Genomic DNA, 16,784 nt, shown 5'->3' with positions numbered 1-16,784 from the left:
CCACCAAACCACTAAAACCAGTAAGTAATAAAAAGTCGCATTTACCGTCATAAATAAGCAAAAATATTTCCAAATTAGTAACCCAAACAAAATCCTGGAGGGACTGAAATTAAATAATTTTATTTAATCTTAAGAATTCATTGATAATTTAAGTTTGGTGAACAGGTTTTTATCAACACATTCTGGCACAACCAGGCCTTTAAGAGCATTAATGATTTTGATTTGGCCCAAAACAAAGATGAGTTCGACACCCCTGGATTAAAAACTCAAAAAAGGCCATTTGCTGACTGCGGTCTCATCTTTTGTCACAAATTATCAAACATACACTAAAGGAATACCGTGTTTTAGAATCTTGGGCAATAAAATGTTTATTTTGTTATTTAAAAATGAACTGAATCAGCACAAACAGCAGTAAAACCAGCTGAACAAACATGCTGAAGCTCTGCTTGGTTGCTAGGTGATGGACTGGGGTTGCTAGGTAACGGCACAGTGCCTTGGAATGCGACTAGTTTTTGAAACTGCTTTTTTTTCAGATAACAAAAAAAACATTAACTTATTGTCAGAAATGGCTGGGTGTTTCTGGAAACAGCCGAGACCCATATGGAAGTACAAAAACGTCCAAAATGTTACATTTAAAGGGAACCTGTAATACTAAACTCACATCTGGAAAGTGAAATTGTGTTAGTCTAAGACGGTTTCTAAAACAAAGTGGTAAAATGTGCAATTGGTGCAGCTCAGCTAAAACTCACACTAGAATCCACGGCCAGGCTGATGCAAAATCTTCAAAGATCCGGAGGACAACGTTTTTCATATTGAAGCTGTTGATTATGTCTCTAATGAGGAGAAATTCAAAGATAAGTTGCATTAAAGCTGCTCTCCTTTCAAACTTTGGATAAAAACCAAGACTTAACAAGAACTAAAGCAAGGACGACATGGCGGCGTTTATCTAAAACAGGAATGACCAACTCCAGTCAAGGAGAGCTACTGTTCTGCAACTTTTGGAAGCATCTCTGCTGCAACAAACCTCAATTATATACAGGGTTCATACACTTTTCCCACAGTAAAATTCAAAAACTTTTCAAGCATTTTTAAGGGAAGTTTGGTTTTTTAGAACTATATGAAGCTAAATTGGGGCCATAAAGTCAGCCAATTTTTATTTTTAACTAAAAAAACAAAGAGATTTGAACGTGGAAAATAATTGTGAAACTGAAAAAAATAAAAAAATTTGTAACTAAGAAAAATAATAAACCGGAAAAAAATAAGACGAGAAAAACAGGTAGTTTTTACGTTTTTTTTTCAGTTTCAAATTTTTAGTTCCAGTTTCAAAACAGACATTTTTTAAATTTAGCTCCATACAACTCACCTGAAAACAAGTTTGCACATTTTTATTAAAATTTAAAAAAAAAGTAGTGTTGAAATTTTTTCCAGTTTTAAAACAGACATTTTTGAGCAAACTTTATGGCCCCGATTTAGCTCTATAAAACTTACCTGAAACAAGCTTAGTCTGATTTAACTTCAGACAGAGAGAAAAAAGTGTGTTTGTGTGTTTTTATTAGATTTCTGAAAGCATCTGGTTTCAACTGTAAATAAAGTTAATCCAAATTTAGGCTTTTTAAAAGCGTTAAATTGCATTTTATTACCAAACTGTGCAGTTTGAATATCAACCACTTACAAGGACTGTATACAGAAATCAAGCATTTTCCAAACATTGAAAAGACCTAATTGACATGGAAGCATTTCAAGCACCCTGCATCTTGTTTACCCTCTGCAGAGCTGAATTGAGGCGTTTTGCATCTGAATTAGTAGCTCTCCAGGAACGAACACTTTACACACTACAGAGCCGTTTTTACATTAACCCATTTCTCCTTCAAAGACACAAAAAACAAGACGGACTTTAAAAAGTCTCCTTTAATCATCAGATTAAAGTAGCAGACTCAAACTACATCGCCTGAAATTAATACGTTTTGTGAGGCATCTAGAGGCCGGCGTGCGTCCCTGAAGCCACCGCCACCCAGCTGCTACGCTAAAGCCGATGAAAACTCACAACCACTGACCGTGAGCTGGTGATGAGGAGCAGGGAGGAGGCAGAGAAAAGCTGAGGTTTACCATCTGTTGGTGCTGCAAACATTTTCACTGTTAGCAGTTTGTGACTTACCCAGTGCCGTTCTTGATGAGGTTCGCCGTCTCGTTAATCGAGCTCGGCAAACCTGGGGTGTCGGCGAAAAAGCCGGGGATTGAGCCTAGTTTCTGGACGTCAGGGAAACATCTCCCCAAGGCTAAAAAAAAAACAGAAAAAAGAAAAAAGAGACATCTGAATAAAGGGAAATAATTTGTCTTTTAAAGTTGGTAAAACTGGTTAATGTTTAAACAAGATGATGCAGCCATAACATTGTGGGAATAAAGTTGTAATATAACGTCATAATCATAAAAGTAGACTTATAACTGTGATAAATTGAGGAATGTTGAGCATTTTGTGTTTATATTTATTTTACTAGTAAGGAAACACATCGGCTGAAGTGTTCAATACGACTTTATTCTGGTTAAATTAAAACTTAATTCCTGTATTATTACTAAAATTACTTTATTTTGGTAATATTGTGACTTTCTTCTCAAAATATTACAATTTCTTCTTGTTATTTTGACTTTATTCTTGTATTACTACGACTTTATTTAAGTAATATTACTTTATTCTCAAAACATTATAGCTTTATTTCTTATTACTGTGACTTCATTCTTGGAATATAAGTTTATTCTCGTATTACCACGACTTTTTTCTGGTAATTTTCGTCTCTGTTCTCATATTAAGACATTATTTTCATAATTTTATTCATGTGTTATTTTAACTTATATGAGTTTATGCCACAATTGTGGCTTTATTTACACAATTTTATGACTTTATTCTTGTAATTTTCTCTTTTAACTTCTGTAATTTTCTTCTTTTTTATCTTTCTTGGCTTGACTTTACTACTCCGTCATACACATGAATAATCAAAGATATTTTCTCACCTGGGGTAGTTGGTATGTGGAAGAAAGGACAGAGCTCTTTGCTCACAATTTCTGAAACGCTCTAAAAACGAGATCATTTATAGTTTTAAATAAACTAATTCAGATTTATGGTAAAACAGAAGCAACAAAAAGCTGTAGCTCACCAACTTGGTTGTTTTCAGGTCCAATGATGGAACGCATAAACTTTGATTAAAAACTTCATTTGCTGGTTTTCCAGGCATATAATCCACAGGGCTGACAGCCCAGAAGGTAGAAGGACATTTATCTACACAAATCTGGGTGAAAATAAAATCTTTGTGTTAAATAAAGTGAATTCAGACAGCCGTAGAGCAAACATAAAGCTGGAGTCTGTACCTGCGTGGTTGGGCACTGCAACCCGTTCAGCGACGTCACCAGAATGTTCACAGACGACGCACATTTCAGAATATCGAAGTAGAACAAGTGTGGTTTGTCTCTGGAGGAGAAAATCAGGTTTTATTACAAGATTTGAAGCTGCCATACAGTAATCACACTCCTGAATCTTTTTCACTTATTTTTGTTTTACAGATTATAATAAAGTTCAATGTATTTTCATTAACTTTAAAGCAACAAAGCATTCTACAAAGTACACAGAAAAACAAAAACTCTGAAAAGTGTGGCTTGCATTATTTTAGTGTCTTCAGTCAGAGGCATTTTTTTTTTAGATTTGTTGCAAGACTGACTGCTACTGGAGCTCCTTCTAGAAGTCGCCAGATGAGGTCATCACCTAATTTGCATATCTGGTAACATGTAGAAGAAAGGATTATCTAATTTGAATAAAAATACTATAAACTTTTAGAACTGCAATTAAACTTTATAAAATAATTGAATAATGGCAATTTTATAATGTAAATAAATACTTTGTGATGGAGTATTAGGGGCATGCTGACATTTTTTTTCTTTTGAATTACAAGAACAAAGCAATAATATTATGAGAAGTCATATGGGAATAAAGTTGTAATATTTCAAGACTAAATAATAAAATTAAAATAAACTCGTATGAGAGAAAACTCACAATATTACGAGAAAAAAGTTATAACACAAGAATAAAAATGTGATAATATAAGAATAAAGTCTAAATATTATGACTGTCATAATTCTATTTTCTTTATTTTCCTAGTGTGGCCCTAGTACTACATAAATCAGTTTTGTATAATATCAAATTTTACTTGGTGAAAGGTGGTTCCACTGAGCATTATTGAAGAGAGATATGCACTTCCTTTTTAGGTTTTTATTGGTGAGAAAATATTAAAAACTATCAGTTTGTTTCTACTTCACATCTCTGCATTACTGTGTGTTGGTCTGTCACATAAAATCCCCATGAAATAGATTGCAGTTTGTGTTTGTAATGTGACAAATTTGGGAATGCTGCTGCATTATTAGAAAAATATGATGAAAACACTGAGGACCTACTTGTTGGGCCCGATGCCACAGAACCAACCGGTTGAATTCCTTGGAAAGAGGACATGTCTGGGATCTCCGTAGAGCCAAGCTAAAAGGAAAAACAAACAAATCAAACACTTTTTTTTTTTAATTTAGCCTTTATTTACCAGGATAAAAACCCACTGGGATTAAAAACATCTTTTTCAAAGGAGTCCTGGCAGAGAGGCAGCAACACAAAAAAAGAAAAAGAAAAGAAACAAATCAAAGTTTGATTAAAAGCACATCTAAAATCTAAAATTATTATCCAAAAATCGGAAAACTTCATGTGGCTGCAGGAGTTTAAGTTCCCCAACCCGACCACCAGGGGGCACTGCAGCTTGCACTTTCACGTTTTGACAACCAGCTCCCAGTTTCCAGGCCACACATACAGTAAACAAAAACACAACTAGAACCAGTTCATACCTGGACTTATTATTAATTCAAAATCTGATCCTAAATCAAACTGCTGCGGTTTGTTTGTTCTCAACATTTCCACAGATTTGTCCACTTTTAACAGATTTGTTAGCAAAAGTAAAGCAAATCCAAATTCGATTATCAGTGATTTTGAAACGTTTCCAGTGGAAATAAGGTTGTTGACACACATATTGTGGCAGCAGATAACCTAGTTAATCAGTCTGATGTGTTGACTCTAGATAAGAGAGCGTGGCCTGAGTGCTGGAATGAGATTGAGGACAAAGAAATAAAGACCTGCTGGCTGAACAACGACAGGAAGTTTCATTCACAGATGAGCGGGAAACACTTAATACAGTTCAAAGAAATAAAGGAAATCAGTGTTTTCTAGTATGTCCAAAACATAAACTCCAACATCTGTGAGTAAAACAGATACAGATCAGTGTAGCTCGCTTTTATGAGCTACACTGATCTTTTATAACTATATTTAACTGTTTCTGTTCTGATCATTTTTGTTGTTTATTTATCTTACCTCATTAGTTTCATTCCTTCCTGTTTAGTCTTAGTTTATTCTTATCTCCTGTTAATACATTTAGATCTGGATTCCTGTACTAGTGTTTTCATTTCTGTCTATTGTTTGTTTAGTTTCAAGTTTAGTTAAATTGTTTATCTTCCATCTTCTCTCATTCTTCCACCCCCTTCTGTACCTACACTGCAAAAACTCAAAACGTTACCAAGTATTTTATGCCTTGTTTAGACTGCAAATATATTAGTACAGTGAAACCAGAACTTTTCTATCAATATTAAGGAATTATTGACATAAAACAAGCTCCAATATCTTGCTGAAAAGTTATTTGTAAGTTAGTTTTTTTTTCCAAATGTATTAAGATTTTTGCACTGGAAACTAGACTAAAAATAGACTTTGTGTTTTTGCAGTGCATTCTCTGCTCCTTCCTCATACTGTTAGTTCTCCATTCGTCCCGTTGCCCTGCTGATCCTTCCTGCTTCAGTTTCATAAGTCTTTAATTTCTCGTTAATAAATACAAAACGTCCTGAAGGAAACAGCAGGAAAACCTCAGAAGAAGAAATGAACACAACTTCCTTCTTCACAAAATGTAAACAAAAATGGAGTAGCGTCAGATTTTAGTGGCTTTAGGATTTCTCTTTTGTCTTTGGTAAAAATACTATGAGCCATTTCTCCTGCTAGCTCAAGACTCTTTTGTTTGTGTTGGTTGTATTTACCCAGAATTCCCTGTGCTTTAGTCCACTTCCTGCTTTTGGGGAGGACTCCAGTGCGCTTCACGTTCACATATGCATCAAACCGCATCTGAGTTCACATTAACCGAACTGAGACCCAGGTTTGTAGGCTGACCAGAGTTCAGTTTTTTGGTTCACATATTTCAGATGAACCGAACTTTTACAGAAATGAACTAGTTGGATTAAAGTGAACTAAACGTGAAAGAACCCTCAAAATACAGAGGAACCATCTCCATTCTCCATTAAGCATTTTTGGTGCATCACATCTTTGTTCCTCTACATTGGAGGTGTCCAAAGTGTGGCCCGGGGGCCATTTGTGGCCCTTGCTGTGAGTTTGTGTGGCTCCCAACTGCAATTCAAGAATGATTCAACTGCAAACTTTTTATTTTTAATCAGGGTGTAATTATAAAATAACATAACTTTCTTGCAATAGAAAATGTTAAGAACAACACAAAGTTTTTTGAATTTGAATGTGAAAACTGCTCTACATGAACAGTGGAAGTTGTTCCAGAAACCTTTGGATCTTTTGGTTTCACTCACCTAAGATTCCTACGCCGATGTAGCCAAGGATGACGACCATGAACAGAATACAGCAGATTATATCCGTGCATCCTCTGTGGAGAAAATTTAAGAAAAGTCAGGAAGAATTTGAATATATCAGAATGGAATAAAATAAAATATCTTAAAGTTTCACCTTTTCTTTATGGGTCCATTAAAGGTTGGGTCAAACTGGGCCGGTTCACCTGGGAGCAGAAAACAGTCATTAAACATTAATCAGGGGACGTCACTGTTTATGGTCATTATCATAGAAACAGTAGCAATGGAGACGCCGTGAACTTTTAATCACTTTGAGGAAACGTACAGAAATGTTTATCGGTATGTACAAATATGAAAAAAACTACTTCCTGTTGCTTTTTAAAACAAAGTGCTTCCTTGAGTTTTCAGGGTTAATAAATTACTGTGGAACTGAGTAAGGAAAACTTTTTAAAGCATGTCAGAATATTTACTTACATTTTTAACCAAGATACAGTTCAAGGTTAAAGTTTTACTGCAAAAACACAAAACGTACCAAGTATTTTTAGTTCTAGTGCAAATGTCTTGGTACACTTGAAATTAGACAAAACTAACTTAAAAGTCACTTTTTATCAACATATAGGAGCTTATTTTAAGTCAATAATTCATTAGTGTTGATGAAAAACTACTTGTTTTATTGGCAGATAAATTAACATAACATGGGAAAAATGTCTTGTTATAATTAAAATAATCTGCCAATGAAACTAATACTTTATTAATATTAAGGAATTATTTACTTAAAATAAGCTCTTAATTACTGCTGAAAAGTTACTTTTAAATTAGTACCCTTGAAATAAGACAAAACTAATATATTTGTACCAGAAACTAAACCAAAACTTTGTAACATTTTGTGTTTTTGCTGGTTATAAGTTTATTCTTTTTTCTACTCCTTCTTATTCAGGATTTTTTTTGTTGTTACATTCATATTCATTATTACGTGTATGAAATAAAACATAAAATAAAAATTTACTCTCCAGAATCTCGACATACTTTTCAGTGTTATCCTTTTCTGCATTTTGAAACAAAAAGTGTATTTTGGCTGCTGTATCCAATACAAAAAAGCAACCAGAACACTAAAACAAAGTGGAAATATACAAATCCATTATTTTTTTAATTAAATGTACTAAAATTCTTTGACCTTGTAAAGTTCAAAACTACAATTTATGTTAGAAATCAAGAAGCTGTTGATTACTGGATGTGGAAACAGGAAGAGAGGGAAATATTTGCAGTTTGATCGCTTGAGCTCAGTCCTGACATGAAGGTACGATTTCTGCTCCAAATTCACATAAAAAGAAAATCACCTATTCCGCTCTGAAGACTATTAAACATGTTTCAAATACAAACAAAAAATACACAAAACATCCATTTATTTGTTTGTTCCATAAACTGACACCTTTAATTTTTTAAAACCTGTTTCTTTTAAGCTGCATTTAAATCATGGTAAAAATAACTTGTTTTATCTTTTTACACATTGTTTTCAATATTGTTTGGTAAATAAAAAAAAAAGTGTTTGTACACACATTTTAAAATATTAAGCACTTAATTCAAAAAAGTTTCAATAAGTTTGGCTGGATAAATATGGGCTTTGTTTCACAATTCAAGGCTAATTCTTATGCACATTTTTTCCTTCCACTCAACTTTTCAGGTTTCTGGACAGACAGCTCTCTTTGGCAATGACCTTGTTAACGTTTTAACGACCTGTAAAATCAGCCATGTTACTCATGACAGTCAGGCTATAACGTTAAAACTTTAAAGGTTTACTGACCTTACGCAACATTCAAACTGTAAAGGCTGAGTTTTCATTTACTGTAAGCCATTATTATAACTTATTTAACGTATAATTTAAGAGTTTTGGTTTTTGAACAGAATTAAAAAAAACTGAATTTCCTGTTTTATCATGAGATGCACCATTAGGGAGTATGTGAGGAGTCGTGGTTGCTTCTTGGAATAAACGGTGAGTTTCATATTTCTGCTTTACAGGAGCAGAGCATTTTAAAGAGCGCTGCACTCACACAGACTGAAATCTAAATATCATTTGACTCTGGGACATACTTTGTGAGTGTCACAAACATTTCCAGGTTTTAACAGAATAATGAGAAATGTTTATTTTAGCGAGCTGAGTTAGCTTCTCTCTCACCCCTGACAACTGGGTTAATGTGCAGGAAAAACCTGCTGAGTGAGTTTTTCCTCATACCAAATACAAGCAAAACTTGTTAATCATTTCACTGCAAAACCAAACTCGCTGAACGCGTCTTCATCAACAATACCAAAAGGAACAGGAGGAAATTTTCTGTGATTCATGCAAACACAGGATGATGAAGTTATTCTTCCAAAGGGAGCGGCGGTTCGCCACGCAGCTCGGCGACAGCAGGCGTTTCTCACTGCAGCTCAGCTGTAATTACCTCCACTGGGACTGATTTGAATAGGAGTGAATGGAGACTGTGTCAACATTATTCTCAGAAATGTGCCAGAGGCTTCGAGTAGGATGCAAATACTGAACCAGGATGCAGGAAGTTCAGAGCAAACCATGCAGGTGCAGCCTGAGAACGTCTTAGATTCACAATTACAAGCAAACTTCTTAGGATTTAACCTGAAACAAATAGTTTTAAGGCTGATTGTCAGGGTCAAAATGTCACCACTAGGGAGGAAAGTCTCAAAAGACGTTTGTTAGAATTTAATGAAGTGGTTCTTGGAAGAGACTTCATATTTGATTTGTAGCTGGGAATAAATTGGCTACTTATCCAGTGAGTTTTACCTCAGAAAATATGAAACGTTTTGGAAACCAGAGATTTTTCTGATTTGTTTACTCAGTGACCAAGCTAGTGGCTACAAATACAGGCTAATAAAAAATTCTTTGTAAGTTTAACTTATCAAAGACTAATGAACTAAAATTACATTTTGTAACCAACATAACCAATAAGATATAACAGAAGCTTTAAATAAAGTGGATTAAAGTGGATATTGTGGGGTTTTTTCATGAATAATTAGGAGTCACGTTCCGCCAGATATAAAAAATAAAAATAGAAAAGATAAGCTAATCCAGTAAGCAGATTTGCATGAAATCCACTTACTAGACAGTACAAAAAAACCCCAACTAATTTTACTAAAGCTATGATAAAATTGTATATGCAAGGTGGCCATATTGGATTGGAGATAAAGGTTGGTGATGTTCTGTGACTTTCCCCACATTGAACAGATCTTTATTATGTGATGTCATACTGAGCTGACAGCCATTTTGGTAGGTATCAGTAACTAGCTGTCATGATAGTTGCTGTGAAGTTGCTACGGCAACAATAAAAAAAAGCCCACAAGCAATTTAAACAATTTAAATACATTACAACTACTTGAGCAATCTACCCACCTCTGTGTAAAACTAGGATAAATATTAGTGATATTTACTGTAGTACTTGCTGCCCAACTAGCTAAATTAGCTTAACTAATGTAGCTTTTATCTGCTAGCTAAGATGGACATGTAGCCTACGTGTTTGTTACTATATGAACTTAATCTGCCGGCCACCAGAACCCTGTTATTCACATAAAACATTGATTTTATGCATCTATAGATTGCAGGCCTTGAAACTCCTCCATGTTGTACGCACTCTTCATGTTCACCAAGTATTGAATTGAGTCATATCATGAGATCTGAGGCAGTTTGTCCACATTCGTCTCATACGGGTCGACCCAACAGCAGCTAATTTGTTGATATATATTCCTCTTGTACTTTGGTCAAGAATGTGAATATTATTTCTTTTTGGTGCTGCGGTTCATCTGAGTTTGCCTACCAAGATGGAGCTTGCCTCTTATAAATAAAAATGTAATGCATGATTATACAACCCACAAAATATTTTTTATGAAGGACTGAAGAAAGATTTACAGTAAGATTTCACCATGAGGGACAAAAGTCTGAAAGATCAAAGTTTAAGTACTATAATCTGTAGAGCCACAGCCGTCAAACTGTGGGACCACTGGTGGCACTTTGGTTGATTTCAGCTGTACTCTGAAGAAATGTTGGTAGTAGTTTGGTAAATACGTACAAATTGGCAATATTTCATTCACTTTAGAGATCAAAACTCAAACATGTTTCAGTCTCTGGATGGAAACCAGTTGGATTTGTTAATTTATGTTATCTGTGAACTAAAGTAAATACAAGCTAATAATTATTATAATAATAATGTACTTTCTAACACTAAAGCAACATGTTTGCTCATGAATCTGTATGATATTGTTTGGGAAAAAGATTTAATGAAAAGTGCAAAGTATTTCTACTTTGGCTACTAAATGTTATATGTACGGCGGCCATATTGGATTTTGAGGTTGGGATTGAGAAACAGAATACCAACTGGGGGGGAGGGGTTTAGCTACAAACTTGGAAACCTTAAACTTCTGAATTAAAATTAAATGCATAATTATTTTTCAACCAACCAAGTGATCAAGAATGTTTAGTTTTGTGCTTAATGTTATCAGAATGCCAAAAAAGTCACAGTATGGTTTTAAAACGGGCCTAATCGAAAAGGAAGTTAATTTTGATTAAAGTACAAGTTCTGTTTTATTCTCTGTTTAAGATCCATAAAAAAGATAAAGGAAAAAGAAAAAAAAAGAAACTCTGAAAAAGCAAAGAAGAAATAATTAAAACTTTTCCACTGACGTTGCTTTGCGTATGGAGCTTCATATTTCAGTTCTGCAGACAGTCTGGTGTGTGTTTAGAGTAAACAATGATACTCGCTCACCGTGTTCCCCTCCCACGGATATAAAAGATATTTAAGTTTTTTATGTCCTTGTAAAAACCAGAGAGAAAAGCTTTAAAACCTGCGAACTTTGGATCTCAGTCAAACTGCAGAGCATTTTTACAGCTGAAATCAGAGATCAGTGACCTTCACTGAGGAGGAAAGACTTAAGTTTCTAGTTACAGAAATGCTAAATGTGTATAATGATTAAAAATTTTGGAAAATAAGGCTCTGATTTAAGGACAGAGGACAAAAAAGTTTATCAAACCAAGTTGATTTAAATATTGTCATAAGAGAAACAAATGTGAGAATAGTGTTACTTCCCCCCATGTAATAAAAAACCTTTTTACAGACAGAATAATAACTTAGCTTACATAACGTATATCATCCAACATGCTGGTCGAGGCTTAGAAACAGCTTTAAATTCATTTTTATTATTTTATTCTTCATCAGGGCTCAAGTCTGAGACTTTTTATGTACATTTTGCCGCCAAATGTCCTCAAGAATCAAATAAACTTAGATTATGAGCTTCCTCTTTACACAACCATCATGTTAGCAGAGTTGACTCGTTTTAAAAAAGTGGAGATTCGGACACGTTTCAGTTCTGTGTGGAATAATTTGACCCACTCCAAATCCAGACTTTGACTAGGCAAATCAAAAAACCTTTATTTTTGGTTTGCTTAAGCCATTCAGAAGTAGCTGGTTTGGTTTGGATTATTGTTCTGCTTCAACTGGTTCAGGGCTGAAACGATTAATCAGATTAATCAATTATTGAAATAATCGTCAACTGATTTAATAACCGATTAATTGTTAATTGGAGTACAAATACACAAAAAAAGCTAAACTGATGAAAGAACATCACACTCAGCAGTAGCTAAACCAAAAAATGTACGAAAAAAATTATGTATATTTTAACATTTAAGATAAAAAAAAAAAAGGAAAATTTATTTTAAAAAAATTCCTCAATTAACACAGTTCCATCTTCAAATTGTGTTTCAAAAATCTCCTAAAAACACTTTTTGCTATCCAATTATTCATGGTTAATCAAAGAAAAGAAAAGAAAATTAACTCTTATTTCCTTGTTTTTTCTAGAAAATTTCTGAAATTAATCTTAAAATTTCAAGTTTTTGGTGGAAATCTACAAATAATAATAATAATAATAATAATAATAATAATACATTTTTACCTAAACTGGCCCTAATAGACCGTTTTACTGAACACCACCTTTTTGGAGTCGAAATTTTAAATCCAGAACATCAGATATTTGGAGACTGGATCTCTCAGTCACATTTTGACAGAAAGCTTCTAATTACTGCACTAAAAATACTGATTTCCTGTCAATACAACTTTAGAAATGTGTATATGTTTTGGCCTCTTAAGTAAAATAAATAAAACTTAAAACTTCGGGAAGAGGAACCTGAGGGAACTGACCCTTCTCTGTGTTGTTTCATGCTTCAGCTAGCTGTGAAAAAGTCAACAAACACTCCCTGCAGGTAAATATCCAGGTGAGACCTAAATAAACTTCAGCTCATTAAACACATTTTGTATGTAAGGTTGGAATCTCTCAGTGCATTAAATTTAGCATTAGCTGCAGCAGAAAGGAGGAAAGAAAATCTATTTTTATGTCTTAAAACACCGCTGGTACTTTAAGATGGTCAAAGGTTAAGTTAGTTTAGTTATTTTCTGTCCTTTGGAGCCATTTCCTGTTTAAATCCTGAATGGACAGTAAACAATCTAACTGGGAATTTTGCTGAAACGGCAAAGAAAATACATTTGTATCGCAACATGGTTAATATAGCTAATGATTCGAGAAGTGTAAGCTTAAAACAGCATCTAATGTAAATTAAAATTTTAATGATTACACTGGTTATATACTATGTGGGTTGTTTTTGATTTTATTTTTAAATGCAGGTATATTTAAAGAATCAGTTTCCAGAGAGACGCTTGGAGGCCGCGTCATTGGTCAGCTCAAAACATTTCTTCTTCCAGTAAATGTTTGATCCTCCCTCTGTTGTCCTGCGAGTTTCAATAGAGGATCAAAGTGCAGAGAGACGCCTTAACTTTATACGTTTCCGTCTCATCCTTCCTGCAAACGCATGTCCTAAGGCTTCAGGGCTAATTTACAAACGATTTGCTGAGATTTTAATAAGCTGGTTTGTGTTTTCTGACCTCTGATTGGTTAATAACTGCAATACAGCTGCACATCAATTCAAGCTGGATTCATAAAAACACCTGGTGGTGTTTGAAAATCGAACTTTCACTGCAAACACAAAGTAATTTTGGTCTAGTTCAAGTGGAAACATCTTCTTTTTAACTTTTATAATAAAGGAAAAGGTACTAGTTCCACCGGCAGATTGTCAACTACAATTTTGTCATCAATATTAAGGTTGAAAAGGAAAAGTTTTTTTTTTCCAGCAAATCTTCGACCATTTTTTCTTGAAAATTTCTGAGACTAATCAAAGTTTCTGAGTCTTTTCTAGAAAATTGTCAACTTTTCAAATTCAGTGATCTAGTTTTTTTCTGGAAAATGTCTAAGATTAATCTCAAAATTAAATTTATTTTTAGTAAATTTTCAACTTTTTAAACTCATTTTTTCTAGAAAATGTCAAATTAGCCTAATAATTTCTTTTTTAGTAAAATTTCAATTTGCCATACTCAGAAATTTCCAATCATACACTGGGGGTTTTTTTATAGAAACTTTCTAAGATTAATCACATAATTTCCTTTTTCTTTAGCACATTTTTTTCTAGACATTTTCTGAGATTTTCAGGTGGAAATTTACTCCTTTTTTAATCTACAAAAGCTACAATATGCTGTCTATAGATCAATTTAGCACAACTGGATAAAAAGTAAAATTAAATATTTGCTTGATATTACTGTGATCCACAAACTGTGATAATTTTACTTTAAATTCCTTTCAAATTACTGCGACCTGCCTTTTGAATTTATAATCTAATCTATAGCAACTGTTTTTGCTTTAAGTTTATTAAACACATATAGTACATGTGTGTGTTTTTATGAACTCAAAGATTTGTTTATTTCCTAAATAAATAAATCTTCATGTCATGTTTCACATTTCCTCAATCATAAGTCATCTTATCTTATCAGTAGTCCTTGACCCGCGCGGTTCCACAATCTTGGAGATTTTAAGAGGAGTTTGATGACGTAAATTACCGAAGAATACAATCATGTAATTTTCTATAGTCCAGTAAAGTACCAGTTTAGAAAGATACACCTTGCAAAATTACATCCTGCTGAAAATTAGAAGAAAAACTGTAAGGTTAAACACTTATTCACTGCGTCTCTTTGTTTTTAATCTGTATTGTCATGGTTTTATTTACTAATAATAGTCAGTACAATTTTTAATAAAATTTATGATAATAATTAGTCAACATTCAGTTAAATTTACTTGAATAACTTTTTGAATAACTATTATAAAGTATCGCTACTCTTACTTGAGTAAAATCTCTGGATTCTCTACCCACTGTGAGAAACTTCATTGAACAAAGAATAAATTTGTTTTATTAAAAATAAATACAATAAATAAATAAATCATCAGACACACATGCAGTTTTGTCTGTATGTGTGTCTGATAATTTATAAGTTTTGAAAACTAATTTTCCCAAGTTTGATTTTGAAAGATATTTATTTAGAAAAAAAAAAGTCCTTGCTATTTATATGAATAATTTTCATTTTGGTCTAAGAAATACTTAAAATGCCAACATAAACTTTTAATTTTTGTCCATCTGATGATGAAATTTGAAATGCAACTTGTTTTTACTTGAGTAATTTTTTGGACAGCTACTTTTTACTTTTACTTGTGGAAAATATATGTTGAATTAATTTTGAGATTAATTTCAGAAATGTTCCAGAAAAAACCCTGAAAATTTCTGAGTTTGAAAGGTCAAAAATTTACTTGACAAAAACTGAAATTTTTTACTTTTTGACTGATGAAAAAGTGAAACAATCTGCAAGACATTTTTCCCATATTATGGAAGTTAAAACGTCTTGTTCCACTTAACTGAGTACAATTTAACATTTCACTCATTTCTAAAACAATAGTTAGGATTATTTGTTGGTTCAATTCTAATTCTGAATATATTTAATTTTAAAAAAAGTTGCACCAACAGGACAAAGATTAACTTTAGCTAAATGATAAATTTCCACTTTTTCATATTAATTTAAAGCTGCCCTCGTCTGACACAAGCTAAAATATTCGCCGAATAATTTCAATAAATTGATATTACAAGCATTTATAATTGGACGAATAATTAAAAAACAATGGAGAATATGTTGACTGAGCATAAAAATAGGTAAGCTAGCTCTGAAAGTGGGACCTTCTATTAATGTGACTCCATATGCGCCGAACAAATTTAGTGATACACTGGCTGAGTGACTTTTAATTACATAGTTTTTTCTTTAAAATGGACAAAAAGGATGGATTTGACTTTAACTTTTCACTGCAGTCTGTTTGAGTACAATCGGAAAGAAAACCACTTCTATCAAACATGTTTTTGAGGTTACTCTGCAAAATTAAGCAAATAATTAAGTGGTTATCTTGGTCAAGTTAAAGGGAATTCTTTAATTACATTGCATTTTGGAGTAGAGAAGATAGCAACAAATTAAATGTGAACACACTAAATATGAAGGTGGGAATGCATTCCTGTTAAAACTGCCGCTGCTCAGTTTCATTTCCCCATCTCACCTTCTGTCTCGGGCTTTTCTATAATCATTCTGTTCTTCTCTCTGGTTAAAAACAACAAGCAGGTACCAAATCTAATAGTGTCAGTATTTCATAGTGATGGGATGTAACTGTACTTAAGTACAGTTTTTATGTATCTGTACTTTACTTAAGTAGATTTAAAGGTGGGTACTTTCGACTTCTACATCATCATTTGTACTTTCTGCTTCACTACATTTCTATTGACTCTTTGTAACTACGTCACTTAATCACTCGAGGCGCCATGATGGATGTCGGAAGTGAGGGATGGGAGTATTTAACAGAGCAAATTATTTTCCCAAATTGTTTTTGCCATTTTATTCGTGGCTTTTACTTGCTGGAGTCGAGCTAATTTGTCTGTGAACCTAACTCACCTGGTTGGAGCTCACAGACGGCGGTATTTACAAAAGTTTGAAACAGCTAGCTTAGAAACCGACCCGTACCTCCTCCTTCCTGACGTGTTTATGAAATTACCGACTCCACCTGACACCACATGATTTATATCAGTATGTCATAAACCCCTTAGACCGGAGCAGCATTAAAAACGTACAAAAGATGAAAATCTACCAGTTTTTTTCCTTACATGCTAGGCTACACTGTTTTCATGGTTACTGATGGTTAGAATCGTACTTCTCCATAATACAATGTTTGAT

General features: G+C 33.5%; 1 protein-coding gene across 2 annotated transcripts in view; it reads right to left on the bottom strand.

Annotated features, from left to right (window-relative positions):
* The window catches only part of slc44a4 (solute carrier family 44 member 4), a 26,003-nt gene that overhangs the window by 7,063 nt on the left and 2,156 nt on the right, over positions 1 to 16,784 (bottom strand). Inside the window, exons 2-10 of one of the 2 annotated variants that reach the window (XM_016662813.1) lie at positions 6,809 to 6,857; positions 6,655 to 6,728; positions 4,438 to 4,516; positions 3,361 to 3,460; positions 3,150 to 3,281; positions 3,007 to 3,067; positions 2,156 to 2,276; positions 2,055 to 2,060; positions 750 to 833 (exon numbers count right to left, since the gene is read on the bottom strand). In XM_016662813.1, the coding sequence (XP_016518299.1) occupies positions 750 to 833; positions 2,055 to 2,060; positions 2,156 to 2,276; positions 3,007 to 3,067; positions 3,150 to 3,281; positions 3,361 to 3,460; positions 4,438 to 4,516; positions 6,655 to 6,728; positions 6,809 to 6,857 (706 nt within the window). The remainder of the gene's footprint in view (positions 1 to 749; positions 834 to 2,054; positions 2,061 to 2,155; positions 2,277 to 3,006; positions 3,068 to 3,149; positions 3,282 to 3,360; positions 3,461 to 4,437; positions 4,517 to 6,654; positions 6,729 to 6,808; positions 6,858 to 16,784) is intronic. The other variant, XM_007575899.2, reaches the window with a different exon arrangement.

The sequence above is a fragment of the Poecilia formosa genome, unplaced genomic scaffold (assembly GCF_000485575.1).
Source record: "Poecilia formosa unplaced genomic scaffold, Poecilia_formosa-5.1.2 Scaffold391, whole genome shotgun sequence".
Taxonomy (NCBI): domain Eukaryota; kingdom Metazoa; phylum Chordata; class Actinopteri; order Cyprinodontiformes; family Poeciliidae; genus Poecilia; species Poecilia formosa.
The sequence above is the reverse complement of the archived record's forward strand: the minus strand, read 5'-3'. Positions and strand labels throughout refer to the sequence as shown.